The sequence below is a fragment of the Nicrophorus vespilloides genome, unplaced genomic scaffold (genome assembly GCF_001412225.1).
Source record: "Nicrophorus vespilloides isolate i.1.1-1 unplaced genomic scaffold, Nicve_v1.0, whole genome shotgun sequence".
In the NCBI taxonomy this organism is placed as follows: domain Eukaryota; kingdom Metazoa; phylum Arthropoda; class Insecta; order Coleoptera; family Silphidae; genus Nicrophorus; species Nicrophorus vespilloides.
Genome location: NW_017099972.1, coordinates 201,994 through 219,726, shown reverse-complemented (window position 1 = coordinate 219,726; position 17,733 = coordinate 201,994). Strand labels below are relative to the sequence as shown.

The 17,733-nt window shown below is 26.4% G+C and overlaps 1 protein-coding gene across 1 annotated transcript; it reads right to left on the bottom strand.

Moving 5' to 3' along the window:
* Nucleotides 1-6,546: 6,546 nt before the first annotated feature.
* LOC108566405 lies at nucleotides 6,547-16,923 on the bottom strand (the record flags this gene model as incomplete). The annotated part of the gene is made up of 4 exons (XM_017926265.1): nucleotides 16,588-16,923; nucleotides 10,200-10,360; nucleotides 9,356-9,574; nucleotides 6,547-6,835 (listed from the first exon to the last, which is right to left on the bottom strand). Coding segments are annotated over exons 1-4 (748 nt in total), but the record flags the coding sequence as incomplete, so codon positions are not given.
* Nucleotides 16,924-17,733: the final 810 nt, after the last annotated feature.

Below are 17,733 nucleotides of genomic sequence, written 5' to 3'. Positions count from 1 at the left end.
AAAAAGTTGTACAATTTTCGAATTATTCTAAAAATTCTCTTTAACATTTTTTTTTAAATTAATAGGTAAAATTATGTATTTTATAAATACATATCAAGTGGTCTTCCATTGCCCATATAATGATATCAATACTATTTTGTAATGTTAATTAATACTTGAGATATGACGTTTTTAATTTTTCTTGTTACGTCTTCACTTTTTCTTTACTTACTCAAAAACCACGTACCCTAATTAGATCATCGAATGTGCATATTGAAGACAAAACTATGATTAAAACAACTAGTTTTAGATTGTCCACATAATGCTTAATCATTCTGTTGAATAAAATGCAAAATAACGGAAATATAATGTGTTTAAAAAAAGTCATACCTTAAATCAAAACTGCGAAATACAATGACCGCCGATACAGTTAAAAAAGATTATGAAAAGTCTTGCACGGATAGAAATAACCATTTTCGACTGCCTCGATGAAATATTCATACCGCAGATGCTACAATTTCCACGGTGGAAAATTTATTTTCAAACTCCAAAGAAAAAAAAAAAGGAAAATCGAACATACTCATCGACGTTCGATTGCGTAAGCCCTTCATCACGTGTGCCGAGAAACGTATATAACAATCGATTCATCATTCATTCAATTATATTTTTTTTTATTAATTACGTCGCTCGAATCGAGAGTCATTAATAAATAATTCAATCTATTCTATGAAATGGAAAGATTCAGAATTTCATGATAATTATAAACTTATTATTATTAAATGATTCCAATAAAAAAATGTATGTAGTTTTCGTTAAATTTCAATCAATCAAAATGAAGAAAATAAAACAATAAAATAGAAAAAGAAAAATAAATGGACACACGTCGATTGTGTTTGTATTGTGATGATTGTTGGGAATTACGTGTCTCCGTTTTGTGGAAATCGAACGGGAAAGCCGGCAATTCGGTTCATTAGGTTTAATGGAAATTAGATACGCGGTGTATCATGTGATTTAGATTATCTGTCGGACAGCCGAGGAGGCATTAACAGTGCATGTCGCAAAACTAGACACGACACATTCTGTAAAAAAAATTATAAATATATTTACGTCTCGTCTATCTCTGCTGAAACGCAGATGTTTCATTCACGTACTTGGAAAATTACCAGTAAATAATATGTAATACAATCTCACTTAATCACCGGAAGCGACTTGTAATTCTCATTGACATTGCGAATATTCATATAATTTTGTACTTATTAAGTCTTTTTAAGCCATTTTATACATTAAATTTATTCGTTATACTCATTATAATAATTATATTTAAAATACAGTGGAACCTCGCTTAACAAGTTTAATCCTCGTATACATCCTCGTAACATATTCAAAAATCCTCATAAACATATTCAAAAATACACTTAATATGTGTACACAAGTTTTAAAAATGATGTAGGTGACGCGCAATCCAGAACTTCTCTTCTCATCGTCACTCGTTATGCAAAACGTCGCTCGTTAAGCGAGTCATTTCTATTACAATTTATTTTGCTCGTTAAGCAATATGCTCGTTAAGCGAGGTTCCACTGTATTACAATATATGAAAGGTGGATGCGCCGGGTATTTTGAAAAACTTAATCTAAAATCTTAATGAAAAGAAAATCAATTTGCATGAAAACTAAACTAATAAAACGTATTAAATATTAAGTATATTTGTTAATTTAAATATTTTACAATTTACATAATTTCAATAAATATATTATTTTATATAATAATTGGTATAATTATAACGCATTTACTTAAGTTAATTAGTATAATTAAGAATCGTCAAAAAGTAGTGGTGTACATTAGTTGTTTCGTACTAAAATTAGATTTGGGAAATTGTTGTTTTTGGGGGGAAATCACGTCGCCAGTAAATTACTCTACATAAAGTTGAGGTGTCATTAAGATGGAAACGGCCCTTGAACCAAATCGTTCCTGATTAGGTAAGTGAGAAATACAAACGGCTCTGGTTATGTAATTACAGTAACAAAATAAAAACGGATTTATGTATAAAGTTTGTTGAATTCTGAATTTTCTTTTCCATAATAAATAAGTTTTGAATGTATTCATAAAAATATATCCATCGATTTCGGTTTATTTATTTAATACTAATATGTAACGTGTAATTTTCTAAAAAAAAATGAGCATATTATCATAATGGACTATGTAGTAATGATAAATGTATTTTTATTGACGGATATTATTGTAATTTGAATCAAACTAAAAAAGTAGATCAGGTTATTGTTTCCTTCACTTTAATTGTATCTTATTTATTTTTGGTCATTATTTTTTTTCTATTACTGTTATTATATTCGATCGATTGATATTACATTTCCTCAATATTATTGCTATGTTCAAATAACAATGATGTTTAATCATATTTATAAACAATAAACGTCAATCTTTGACATATTTAAGTAGACTGAAATAATTGACATATTAACAAATGTCATCAGTAATAAACGTCAGTCTGTCACAAATTTAAGAACGCGGTGACAGTAGACTGAATTAATTGACACATTAACAAATGTCACAAATAATAAACGTCAGTCTGTGACATATTTTACAAATTGGTGGCAGTGGACTGACGTAATAGACACATTAACAAATGTCATCAGTAATAAACGTCAGACTGTGATATATTTAACAACGCGGTGACAATAGACTGAATTATGTCTGTGACATATTTAAGAAAATGGTGACAGTAGACTGAATTAATTGACACATTAACAAATGTCAGTCTGCGACACATTCAACAAAGTGGTGACAGTAGACTGAATTCATTGACATATTAACAAAGGTCATCAATAATAAACGTCAGTCTGTGACATATTTAAAAAGTGGTGACAGTAGTCTGAATTAATAGACACATCAACAAATGTCATCAGTAATAAACGTTAGACTGTGACATATTTACCAACGCGGTGATAGTAGACTGAAATAATTGACACATTATCAAATGTCATCAGTAAAAGAACGTCAGTCTGTGACATACTTAACAACGCGATGACAGTAGGCAGAAATAATTGACACATTAACAAATTTCGTCAGTAATAAACGTCAGTCTGTGACATAATTAACAACGCGGTGACAGTAGACTGAATTAATTGACACATTAACAAATGTCACAAATAATAAACGTCAGTCTGTGACATATTTAACAAAATGGTTAATTCATTGACTCATCAATAAATAAACGTCAGTCTGTGACATAATTAACAACGTGGTGACAGTAGACTGACATAATTGGCACATTAACAAATGTCATCAGTAACAAACGTCATTATGTGACATATGTAACAACGCGGTGACAGAAAACTGAACTTATTGACACATTAACAAATGTTATCAGCAATAAAAGTCAATCTATGTCATATTTAACAATGCGGTGACAGTAGACTAAATTATTCTATTTTATGGGAGAGATTTTGCATTTCCTCAATATTATTGTTATATTCAAATAATATTGATGTTTAATCATATTTTTTATTAAACAAATGTTAATTACCATTATTATTTCAATATTAATATTTTTTTCATTATCAATTGCAGCAGAAATTCTAATGAAAAATAGTATAATTATAGAAATATATCTTTAAAAAAAAATCAAATAATAATTACATAATTTATACAAAAATATTGGAGTCATCTAATGACAACATTAGTATAATAATTATATAATTGAGATATAGAAATAAAGAATACATTATCAATTAATATGAACTGGAATTGTTTTATTTTAAAGATTAATTTTTAAATTGAAGTTTTCTACAAAGTTTTTAACTTTTTTTCAGCATAAAACTTGACTTTTAAAGTTATTTTACAACGTCATTTTTTTTAAGTGAAGAAATAAACTCAAATCTTTATTACGTATTTAATATTGATATTTTCTTGAATAGATTATTTAGAAATTTTGTTACATGTATTTTTTTTAATTTTGTCATCGATTTTTATTCCTGTTAAACAGTATCACTTCATATCGTGTGTGAGTGGTGATATGAAGGACGCCCGTGGGAATCGCGTTCAGTACAATTTTCGAATTGATTGAATAATTCATGAAACCCACACTGTTGCAATTTCATTTCCTTTTTTTTCATATTTTCATTGTGTCGTTTACAATTTCTCACACGGAATTTAATAGTATACTGAATTAATTGACACATTAACAAATGTCATTAATAATAAACGTCAGTCTTTGATATATTTAATGACGTGGTGACATTAGACTAAATGAATTGATACATCAACAAATGTCATTAACAATAAATGTCAGTCTTTGACATATTTAATAACTCAGTGATATTAGACTAAATTAATTGACACATCAACAAATGTCATCAGAAATAAACGTCAGTCTTCAACATATTTAATAACTCAGTGATATTAGACTAAATTAATTGACATATCAACAAATGTCATTAAGAATAAACATAAGACTTTTACATATTTATTGACATAGTTACTTTAGACTTAATTAATTGACACATCAACAAATGACATCAGAAATAAACGTCAGTCTTTGACATATTTAATAACTCAGTGATATTAGACTAAATTAATTGACACATCAACAAATGTCATTAACAATAAACGTAAGTCTTTGACATATTTAATAACATAGTTACTTTATACTTAATTAATTGACACATCAACAAATGTCATCAGAAATAAACGTTTGTCTTTGATAGATTTTACAACTGTAAATTGAATTCATGCACATATCAACAAATGTCATCGCTAATAAAAGTCAGTCTTCGACATATTTAATAACTCAGTGACNTTAGACTTAATTAATTGACACATCAACAATTGTCATCAGAAATAAACGTTTGTCTTTGATATATTTTACAACGCGATGACTGTAAATTGAATTCATGAACATATCAACAAATGTCATCACCAATAAACGTCAGTCTTCGACATATTTAATTAATTGACACATCAACAAATGTCATTAAGAATAAACATCAGTCTTTGACATATTTAATGACTTTGTGACTAAATTAATTGACATGTCAACAAATGTTATTAGCAACAAACGTTAGTTTTTATATATTTTATAAAGCTGTGACTGTAAACTGATTCATGCACATATCAATAAATATCATAAGTAATTCTTTGACATATTTAACGACATGATGACATTAGACTGAATTAATTGACACAGCAATAAATGTCATTAGAAATAATCGTTTATCATTGTTATATTTAACTGAATTTATGCACATATCAATAATTGTCATCATATGCCTTTGACACATTTAGCTACGCGGTGACAATAGACTGAATTAATTGACACATCACCAACTAACACAAGTCTTTGACATATTTAATGACTTTATCATATTACACTGTATTCATGCACACATCAACAAATGTAATAAACATCAAGCTTTGACATGATGACATGACAGTAGACTGAATTAATTGACATATCAACAAAAGCCTTAAATTATGTTACTTTTTGACATATTTAACGATACGATGACAGTGATAATAAAAGAAAAGAGAAGAAGTGGAACTTCGGAAAAGTTTTCCTGTCAAACATGACAGGGCTTTTAGCTTAATTCACGCAGTTGTGCGACCTCATTGATTTTCACGTCGTTTCGTATTTTATTTTTCATGTATGTCACTTAATTGCTGTTGTTCGCTTTAGTGGCTAGTTTTTTTTACTTTGCTTCCTCCTCCTTTGTGCTTGGAAGTTATTAAATTTAATGATCCAAGTCCTTCAAAAAAAAATTGTCTCAAACAAAATGCGTTCTGAAAATAATTTTCCAATAGTATTTATTAAAAAAAACATTAATTACTAAACTTCTAAAGAGTAATTATAAACTTATTAATTTAATCTTAATAATTAATGCATTTGCATAAAATAAAATTATCAAACTTATTGTTTACTTAGATTTTTGCGTGATTATTTTAATTGTAAACTTAAGTTTAATGTGAGTTTGAAACTTAAAGTTATTAACGATAATTTCAGTTTTTATCAAAAGATATTCTAAGAAAATATGCGTTTCTTTTATACGTTTCAACTTATATAAGCAAAGTGAGTTTATTAATGTTAATTTCAGTAATATGTACCAAAAATAGAAATAAATGAAGAGAATCGACCACATTTATCATTTATATAATATTTTATTAATTTATTACATTAGTTTAGTAAAAGTTTTGTGTACAGCGAAGTACAGAAATGTTCTTTAATATTGATTAATAGTCTTTTAATTATGTATACTTGAAACTGTTAATTAAAACAATTAAACTAATTTATTTAATGATTTTCCAAATAAATAATGTTTGTAAACTGTTATTTACGAACCAAGTGGAGGAATCCTTGAATATTCCGATTATCCACGCTGTTTCTTTTCAAATACACAAATTTGAAACGTGTTTACAACAGTTTAGGACTCACTGAATAATAAATTTTTGAATTCAAATGCAATTTACTTTTACATCTCTCAACCAGTGTACGCAAGTAGACTGAAAGGGAATATTTATTGGCACGAAAGTCGTGCAGTTGAAAATGCTCTTGTAAACAATGTGTTGGAGGTAATTGGGGACGTCGTGGGAGGAATTTAAGTTCGATTTGAGTAAGGATCTCACGCGATTTCAACTTACTGTCTTTCACTGTTGTGTTCCTGCGGGAATTCAGCTTGGATTTGTGCGAATTGGGCAACTCGAGTTCGGAGATGTGATCCGCGTAATATCTAGCTGATCTCTGTCTGTTGTCCAATGCGCTTGGATCGGCTCCAGCTGATTTTAACATCTTCTGGATAGAACCTGGATTCTGACACATCGGTGTGTAGTGAAATGCTGTTCTTCCGTCCTAAAACATATATGAAGAATTAGTAAATGGATTGATTTATGATATTAACTTATTATATTAAAATTGAGTTTTATTTTCTAAAATTTTGAATATTATGTAAAGGGTGTCCCAAAACAAACGCAAGATTTAAATTTGCCGCGATTTGTGCAGTAAAGTGTTGGCAACTTCAAACTGCACAAATGGCGGCAAATTCAAATCTTGAGTTAATTTTGGGACATCCTTTATTACGAAAAATAAAAAAAAACAATACAAAAAAAAGAATTAGAAAACGAGAAGTGATTTACAAACTAATTTATATTACTTATTGAATAATGTTTTGTAAAATTTTGAATGTTATGCATATAATACGTATAAATTTCGTTAAATAAAAATCTTGAATATTTTTCAACAAAAAAAATGTAAACTAAAATAATTAATGCAAATATTAATTGGAAATTTTTACAAACGATGAAGACTAATCAAAGTAATAATAGTTTTTTTTTTAATTTTGAATAAAATGTACACAAACTTACATTTTTAGTCAGAAAAACTAATGAAAATGCCTTTTATGAATGCATTTCTTTGTTGGTTGCATTTATCAATGTTAAAATGTCAAAAACAAAATTGAATATTTTGTGCAAATTTACAAAATTTAAATCTTTAATTAAAAATTTGTCAACAAAATTAAAAATTTCATTTTATTGAAAAATAGTTGAAAATAAAAAAAAAAGAAACATTTAATAAATAAATTTTTTAATCGAAATATTCATTGGAAATTTGTAAAATCGATGAAGACTAATTAAAGAAATAATAGTTCCTAAATATCTTGAATAAAATATACACATTTGTCAACAAAACAATTTTTTTTAGTCAGAAAATGTATATTATGAATGCATTTCTTTAGAATCAATGTTAAATTGTCAACAAAACATACATTTTTTAGTCAGAAAATGCATTTCTTTGGTTTCAATGTTAAAATGTTTAAAAATATGAATATTTAATAAAATATTTAATATATAATTTTTAAAGAGAAATTTTATTACAAAAATGACGTTTTGACTTAAGGTGACAGCTATCATTTAGACATGTCAATAAAAAAAATAAGTACTTTTCAAAGTGATTAGAAATAATAATGTTTCAAAAGGAAATATCTAAATTAAGAAGTATTTCTTTGATATTATTAAAAAGTAAAGATAAAAATCATTTAATTTAACAATAATTAATAATAATGATTTAAGACATATTTTCTCAACCAAATTATTTATAGTATGAAATATGACGTTTTGACGCAAGGTCACTTCAAGCTGTCATTGGACTCAGAACCACTGATTTAAGCAATTGTAATTAACATTACTCTGCTAAAAAATGATAATTGAATGTATTAAGCTCACACGAAAAGTAAGCGATAACAAAAATAAGTAAAGTATTTTTCTAAGTAAGTTTTAAATGTAAAATTGTACCAATAAAATGACATACAAAATTTATGTAATTAGATGTTTATTTTTCAAAAAGAAATATCTAAATTTAATTGCAGAAGTATCGATAATTATTTATTAAAGAAATAATAATTTCTAAATATCTTGAATAAAATATACACATTTGTCAACAAAACATACATTTTTTTTAGTTAGAAAATGCTTTTCTTTGGAATCAATGTTAAAATGTTAAAAATATGAACATTTAGTGGAATATGCAGTAGATTTATCAACAAAATTTAAATCTTTAATTACTAAAAAAACAAAAATAATTGTGTATTAATGTCCAATTTATCAACAAAATTAAAAGTTTCATTTTATTGAAAATAATTTAAACTTTTAAAAAATTGGGAAAAATTAATAATAGTTCCTAAAAATCTTGAATAAAATATACTTATTTGTCAACAAAACATAAAATTTTAGTCACATAAACTAAAAAATGTGTAGTATATTTAAGAAAACAATGCTTCAGAATCATTGTTAAAATATTTCCAAAAAATATGAATATTTAATGCAAATTGTAGAGAGAGTTTGTTAATAAAATTTAAATCTTAAAATTAATATAAAAACAAACAATAATCAGTATAATTTTTGTAGAATACGTGTAAAAACGATGTTAAGAAAAATAAATCTCACCAAATATAAAATTTTAATAAAATAGCAAACCGAAACATTGAATAGAAATAATTAATAGAAAATTTATAAAAAAAGATTGTAGCTAATTATTTAATTATGAAAAATGATGTATTTTCTAATGTTATTTGTACTTTAGAAAAGTTATTTGAGAATCACTGCTTTAGAACACAAAGTACAAAAAAAGTTAACATTATGAAAGATAAAACTGGTAAAATCTCCAATTATGAAATAATGCTTGTGAAAAAGAAATATTGCTTATATTTCTCATTAATATATGTTTTAACTAATATACGATTTAAATCAACTAATTAATTTCACATGACAATTTTATTACAAGTTTTGCTTCAATTATTCCATATTTTCATATATTTGCTTAGGTGCGTTTTTTTATTACTTTAGTTGTCACATAAATTTCATATCCCTTTCTTACAGTATCTTTCAACGATGCAGCGCTTGGATAGTTTTTGAGTATCCATTCAGATATGTCCTTCAAATCATAGTATACAGCCTTATGAAGAAGTCCAACACCTGACTCGTCCTTAGCCAAAACCAATTTCTTCCTGTTCTTTTCGTTTTCCTCGTCCAGCAAAGACTGCAGCTCCTCCAATCGACCGCTATTAACAGCGTCGTGCAGCAAACTTATCTTAGACTGCAACAAAAGTAAAAAAAAACAAAGCAAAGAAATCAAACATTTAGCACAAAAAAGAAGAAGAGAGGAATGAACAACGGACGGAAGAAAATCCGCACGCGATCATCATCAGTCGTCATCCATAATTAATAGAGAGAGGTGAACGTGCTTCGGAATTGCATTTTCGCATGTTGACAGTGTACCAACAAGTAATGAAAAATGTATACAACAACAAAAAATAGAGAGAAAGAGGAGAAAACATTTAATTTTCATTTAATATAGTTGAAGTAATTGAAAATTAAAGTTTAAGTTTGTGTTAAAACATATTTTTAATATTTGAAGCATGAACAAGTGAAAAAGTTTAATTTTGAGTCAAAAAATGATTATTAAAATCGATTTAAAATCAAAAATTTGAACTGAATAAAGTATGGAAAATCTATTAAAACAAAAACAGAAATTTTGTTAAATTAATGAAATTATAAACTACATTTGTGTTGTGTTTTGTCGATTTAATTTTGTACAGTAAAATCAATATGTTTTCGTTTAATTTACTCGGATCGAAAATTTGTTTCAATTATTCAGTTTCAGGTTTATTTGAAGCTTCGCGAAGGACGAATTAGCTCATCGATAATTCACTGAAACTCACCATCAAACTGGGAACGGTCTTCAAGAAGCTACGAACTTTGTAATCAGAAGCGTACTCTCCGATCAGTTTCTTGCCTTGACCATCGTACACGATGTTCTCGAGCTTCTCGATGTCCCCGGACCTGATGGCCTGTCTTATATGAGCAGAATTGATCTGAAGAACTAGAAAGAAAAAAACAAATTCAATTATATTTCAAAATAAAAATACAAGTTTATTGATTTGACAGAGTTTCTTTAAACATTTCTTTTCGATTTTTTTTTCTGTTGTTGTTGTTGGTGTGGATTTACTCGTCGAAGAAAAAGCAATTTCGTTCGGTCTTTCTTTGCGTCGGCCTCCGCGGTCTAGACCACTTCACTTTTTAATTGCTTCGACCTATTTTTCCGCCACACACAATGAATTGCATACATCTTTTCTATGGAAGTGGCTCACATCCATCGATCATTATTTTTTTCTCCTAGATAACTCGAATTTTCTTAATTGTTATTTTCGCGTTTATTTGTGATTTTTCCAAGAAAATTTAAAATTCTAGTTACAATTTATAACAAAAAAAAATTAAATCAATAGAAATGCAAATTAATCTATTGTAATTGTTAATAGAAATGGTGTTTATATTTCAAAACTAATTTTTTTTAACTTATTTAGGTCAATTACAGTAAAGATTGTAATTAAAATAAGTAAGTAATTAAGTTAAGAAATTTACCAATAAATTTTGTTATATTTTTTAAAGAGAAATTGTACTACAAAAATGACATTTGACTTAAGGTGACAGCTGTCATTTAGAACTGTAAAAAAATTAAGTATTTTTCAAAGTACTTAGAAATAATTATGTTTCAAGAAGAAATATCTAAATTTAGAAGTATTTCATTGATATTTTTTTAAATAGTAAAGATGAAAATCATTCAAATTAACAATAATTAATAGTAATGATTTAATACATATTTTCTCAACCAAATTGTTTATAATATGAAATATACCGTTTTGACGCAAGGTGAGAGCTGTCACTTCAAGGTGGAATTATTAGTAGGTAGAAATTATTATTTTTCAAGAAGAAATATCCAAATTTAATTATAGAAATATTTCATCAATATTGTTTTAACATTAAAGATGAAAATCATCTAATTTAAGAATAGTTTCTCAACTCAATTGTTTGTAACATAATAAAAAAAACGTTTTAACGCAAAGTGACAGCTGTCATTTCAAGTTGTCATTAGTTAGAGAAACGTCAATTTAAGCAAATTTAATTAAAATTGCTCTTTTAAAAATAAAAGATAATTAAATCTGTTAAGCGCAGACGAAAAGTAAGTGTAAACAAAAACAAATTAAGTAAATTTTAAGTCATCGTTTCTCAACCCAATTGTTTACAACATAAAAAAAATGACATTTTGACGTAAGGTGACAGCTGTCAATTGAAGCATTCATTAAAAATTTAATGCGACCCTTAGTTTTAGAACCGCTGATTTAAGCAATTGTAATTAAAATTACTAATTTAAAAAATGATAATTAAATCAAGTAAGCGTAAACAAAAAAAAATATTACCATTTAGTATTTATAGAATCTTTTATTTTTACATAATATATTTTATATTGATATTATATAAATGAATAAACTAACATTAATGTACTCGATATCTTTTAAATAATATAAATCAAATTATAAATGATTTTAAAAGGCATAAAACTGTCAAAACAAAATTGACATTTCATTGACGTATGCTGTCACATTAAAAATCTGTCAAATCTGTCAATCAAGCGTAGACGAAAAGTGACTAAATTGACCTTTACAAATTAAACAATTTAGTTATTTATTTAATTTATGGCCAAGGTCGTCCGATTATATTATTTTGCGAACGAAAAAAAGAATTTGAACGAAACGTTTAAAGAAAAATAAAATACAAGTACCATTCGTTTGTAACAAAGATTAGGACGTACTTGCACGTAAAGTTTATTTTCATAAACGCTAATATGCATGTAGTTACCGAACAAACAAAAAAGATCGCTAATCTGCTTACAATTCCAAAAATAATGCACAATTAAATGCGTAATTACGTAAACTGTATTATTGCAAAAAAATCGAAATTATTTTATATAATAATTACGTAAACTTTGATCGGTATAAATTTAATAAATTCAGGTACTTGTAATGTTATAAAACATATAATTTATAGTTAATTAATTAGTAAAAAGGTCATTTTTTGGGGTAGATAATTCAGTCATTTAGCGTGCGATAATTGAAAGCTCGCCCTTTCATAAAAAGAACAGTTTATATATCGTCTGCGTGCTCGAAAGGGCTCGTCACCTTCGCCCAAGGGTTCTCCTCATATTAAATTATCTTACCTCTAAATAGCGCACGCAAACTTTGTATATAATGAAAAGGGGGTAAACGAGGAAAGGAAGGAAAGAAAAATAAGAAGGGCGAAGAAAAGGTAAAATAATGGTATAAAGAGAAACGCGCTGCGACACGGAGGGACGTGAATATAAGAGAGAAAGAGAATGGTCGGAAAGTATACAAGAAAATGTAACATAAACTCGTGGACAAACAAAAACATGACGGCTCCACGACCGGCTTAATTACAATACCAACAATATTTCATTGGATTCGATGAATAGAATAATGGTTTATTATTAAGCTTATTTTTAGATGTTGATTAACTGCGATCTCTAATCTAATTAGATTAAAAATATTTTTGTATTTGCTATTTTCTTTTGGACGTAAATAAACACAATTACAATTTGTGTGAAGAAAATAGTTCAATCTTTTATTAATTTTACTTAAAACCAATACATTTTTTAAGTACAATTGAATATTTATTATATAATGATAACTTTTTCTATTAAATATTGCTGAAACATTTGCAAATAAGTTATGAAATCTATATCATATCAAATTAAATGAAAATCCGTAAAAATTAAGGAAATTGTACATTTTATACAGGAAGTTTTTAACTAAAGTATTAAATGTATATATTATTATCTTAAATTTTTAGATTGTTTAATTAATCTGTAATTACGTAAAAATCATTTAATAGTTTTGAGACTGAATGAATTAAATTTCATATTGCAAATATTGATTTTTTTAATTAGTTTGTGAGTAAAATATTATTGAAAAATTTGCAAATAAGCTAACATGTATATATAAAATCGATTCTAGAATAATACCCCATTGGTATTCATCAAAAATTGACAGCGAATTTGACGTAAGTGTCATTTATGTGTCAAACATTGACGTTTATATAATTACAGCATTTCATTTAGACTAATTAGTAGTAATTAGACAACTGTCATTAGAAGTTTAAGCCAATTCATAGATAGCTTATTTGACGTAAGTGTCAAATATTGACGTTTCTAAAATATAATTACAGCATTTAATTTAGGTAATTATTAGTTATTTCATTATAAGCGGTTAATTTTAACTTCAAACAGAAATAATACAGTAAATATTCTATGTATTTTTCAAAGTTATACCAAAAAAAATTCAGAAGAATTGAGTATAATTAGGAATAGATATAATATATTTTCAAGTATAATAATTTAAATTCATTGCAAAAGTATTCCAATAATATTTTTTGAACAGTAATCATCAAATTTAACAATAATTAATAGTAACAATTTAAGTAAGCTTTTCTCAACCTTTTTGCCAGGTAGAGTTTATAACCCAATTGTTTAAAACATAAAAAATGACATTTTGACGCAAGGTAACAGCTGTCATTAAAATTTTAATCCAATACATAGAGGGTAAATTTGACGTACGTGTCATTTATGTGTCAAATATTAACGTTTATAATATATAATTAATACATCTAATTTAGATAATTAGTTACTATTTAGTAATATTGTATGTATTTTTCAATTTACTTTGAAAAAGTGAAATTATACCTATAAAATCATGAACAATTTAGTGTAATTAGGAATAGATATTTTGAAGAATAAAAATCTAAATTCAATTAATTAACAGTAATGAATTAATTCAACATTTGTAACCCTAATTGTTTATAACACGAAAAAAAATGACATTTTGACGCAATATGACAGATGTCATTAAAAATTCAACTCAACCCTTAGGTTGATAAGTTGTTTCGTTATAAGCGGTCAATTTTAACTTTAAACAGAGAAAACCTATATTGTATATTATAATTTCCCTTTTGCGTTGGCTGATGAATTCACGCCTGTCCAATTCCATTTCTACGCGTTTGTCTCTTTGTGTGTAACGGGGTTAAAAGCGTGACATGCAATAAAATCGATCGGGCATCGTGTATTAAATAATTAATTGCCCACCGCCGACTGCGACTGGTTTACACGCCGCGCGAAATAATATATTTATTTGCGTTATTTCCTTCTGTTCCTATTTTTTTCCCTCCATTTATTTATTTATTTGTATGTGCATACATAACATTCCCCGATCCTCACCGACACATGTGTACGCGTCTCGGAACGGGGTTAAAGGTTACATAAGGGTCATTCGCTTATTGTTACCATCGCAGCATTAAACTTTGAATAATTAATACAATGATTCGATTCTTTGTAGCTCCAAGAAAATGACGATACACACGAAATACAAATATATTTTGCTTACTTTGGTATAAGGAGACACCATTCCTTATGTTACCCCGCGCATCCACCAAAATGTTTATTAAATATTCAATAATCGAGGTCTGTCATTTCTTATTGTATACTAATAATATATAAATTCGATAAAATATGGAATTTCTTGTTTCTACATAAAATATTTTACAACTGTTATCAAATCATGAAATAATTTCAATGGAAATTAACATACTGACGTTAATTAACTTATGTAATCATAAATCTATTTTATGAATTATTTAATAAATAACCTATAACTGTCAAAACTAAATTGACATTTCATTGACAGATGTAGTTACATTGAAACATAATAATAACTTACATAACCTTTGTTCACAAATATCTGTCAAATTAAATATACAAATTTTGACAGTATAAAGTAGTAATAATAAGTAAATTTCATAAAATATAGAATCTCTTGTCTCTACATAAAACTGTTAACAAATCATGAAATAAAATCAACGGAAATTAACATACTCACATTAAATAACTACATTATGTAATTTCATTGTCTTTCAAATAATATAAATGAATTTTATGAATTATTTAAAAAATAACTTGAAACTGTCAAAAAATGACATTTCATTGAGATGCAATCAGATTAATATATGTCAAATCAGAATTTGTTAAAGATTTCATAATAGTATTAGTATTTAAGTTGTTTAATACAAATTTTGACAGACGTCATTATATTAAAAATTAACCTAAAACTGTCAAAAGAAAATTGACATTTCATTAACAAATGCAGTTAAAATAATAAGTTGCATAACCTTTACTCACACATATCTGTCAAATTTGATTTTTTTACTCCTTTAATTTTGGTATTAGTATTTAAGTTATTTAATTACACAACTGTTTAAAGACAAATAAATAATAATGAAGAAATTAAGTATACAAATTTTGACAGACGTCATAATATTAAAAATTAACCTAAAAATGTCTAAACAAAATTGACATTTCATTAACAAATGCTGTCACATTAAAATAATAAGTTATATAACCTTTACTCACACATATCTGTTAAATTAGTTTTTTTTAGTCATTTACTAATGGTATTAATATTTAAGTTATTTAATTAAACAAATAAATTATAATAAAGAAATTAAGTATACAAATTTTGACAGACGTAATTATATTAAAAATTAACCTAAAAATGTCAAAACAAAATTGACATTTCATTAACAAATGCTGTCACATTAAAATAATAAGTTATATAACTTTTGCTTACAAATATCTGTCAAATTATTTTTTTACTCATTTAATAATAGCATTAGTAATTATATAACATTAAACAAATATTTAAAGGCAAAAAAATAATAATAAAGAAATTAAGTATACAAAGTTTGATTAATTAATCACAATTAAATTAAATTTTAATATATTGAAAAATTTTCAATGACCTTTCAAATTTTTGATCTGTTTTCAGGCGTTGATGGTAATTAATTGGTGATTAAGCAAAACTAGTTTATGTAATATTAAATGCAAGTCGATGAAAGTTAATTCGAATAATTCATAATTTTAAGTTTTAAAACATGTTAATTATTAAATTATGTTGATTGCAATTATACTAGATTGAATATTATTAAAAACTTGTTTTATATAATTTGATAAAATATTGTATTTTCTATTCGTGGCATGAGGAAAAGTGATTAAGTAATTCAGTATAAAAATTTGCAATCGGGTTCATTTGGACGCGATAAAAGCTGTTACGGTCGTCGCGTTAATTGCATACGTCTCAAAGTAATAAATTACTTACATTCTTTTCGTCTTGTTCCCACATTCTTAATTAGTAATTCAAATTCATTCACCTCTCGGTGGACTTGAGTGCACGTAGAGTCCATTCACTTGCTGACGATGTCCTTTGCGCTGTTTCCTCGGTACAGGCATACTAATGCAATTCCCTTCCAATTTACTCGCCCTTCCTTAATCCCACCTCTGGTTCCACGAAGACCACTAAGTAGTTATCGCTTTAGGTTTTCCTCCCGCATCGAAGCCCTCTTCATATAGTCTGCGATATCAATGAGCCTCGTTACATTCTGCGGGTCTGCGAACATACCAAACATAACACATGTCTATCATAACAACACCTTTATACTCAAACTATTACTAACTAATACAAACATCGCGAATGATGCGTGTGCTTATGGACGCGTGCAAAATCCACTTTTCCACTCAAGATTGTGTCACTTTTAATCAACAATTCATACTTTGTTGTTACCCAGGATACGAATAACCAAACAACCGTTGCTGAGTAAAACATTTTAAATTCGATAAAACATGGAATCTCTTGTTTCTACATAAAACTGTTATCAAATCATGATAACCTAAAACTGTCAAAATAAAATTGACATTTCATTGACGTAAAATGTGGATTGTTTCTACATAAAATATTTTGCAACTGTTATCAAATCATGAAATAATTTATTTTATGAATTATTTAATAAATAACCTATAACTGTCAAAACTAAATTGACATTTCATTGACAGATGTAGTTACATTGAAACATGATAATAACTTACATAACCTTTGTTCACAAATATCTGTCAAATTAGAATTGTTTACTCATTTTCAAAATTTTAAAGACAAATAAATAATAATGAAGAAATTAAGTACATAAAACTGTTATCAAATCTTTAAATAAAATCAATTGAAATTAACATACTCACATTAATTAACTACACCTTTTAATTTCAATGTCTTTTAAATAATATAAATCAATTTTATGAATTATTTAAAAAATAAATTGAAACTGTCAAAAAAATGTCATTTAATTGACGGATGCAGTTAGATTAATATCTGTCAAATCAGAATTTGTTACGCATTTTATAATAGTATTAGTATTTAAGTTATTTAATTAAAAAAAATATTTAAAAACAAATAAATAATAATGAAGAAATTAAGTATACAAATTTTGACAGATATAATTATATTATAAATTAACCTAAAACTGTCA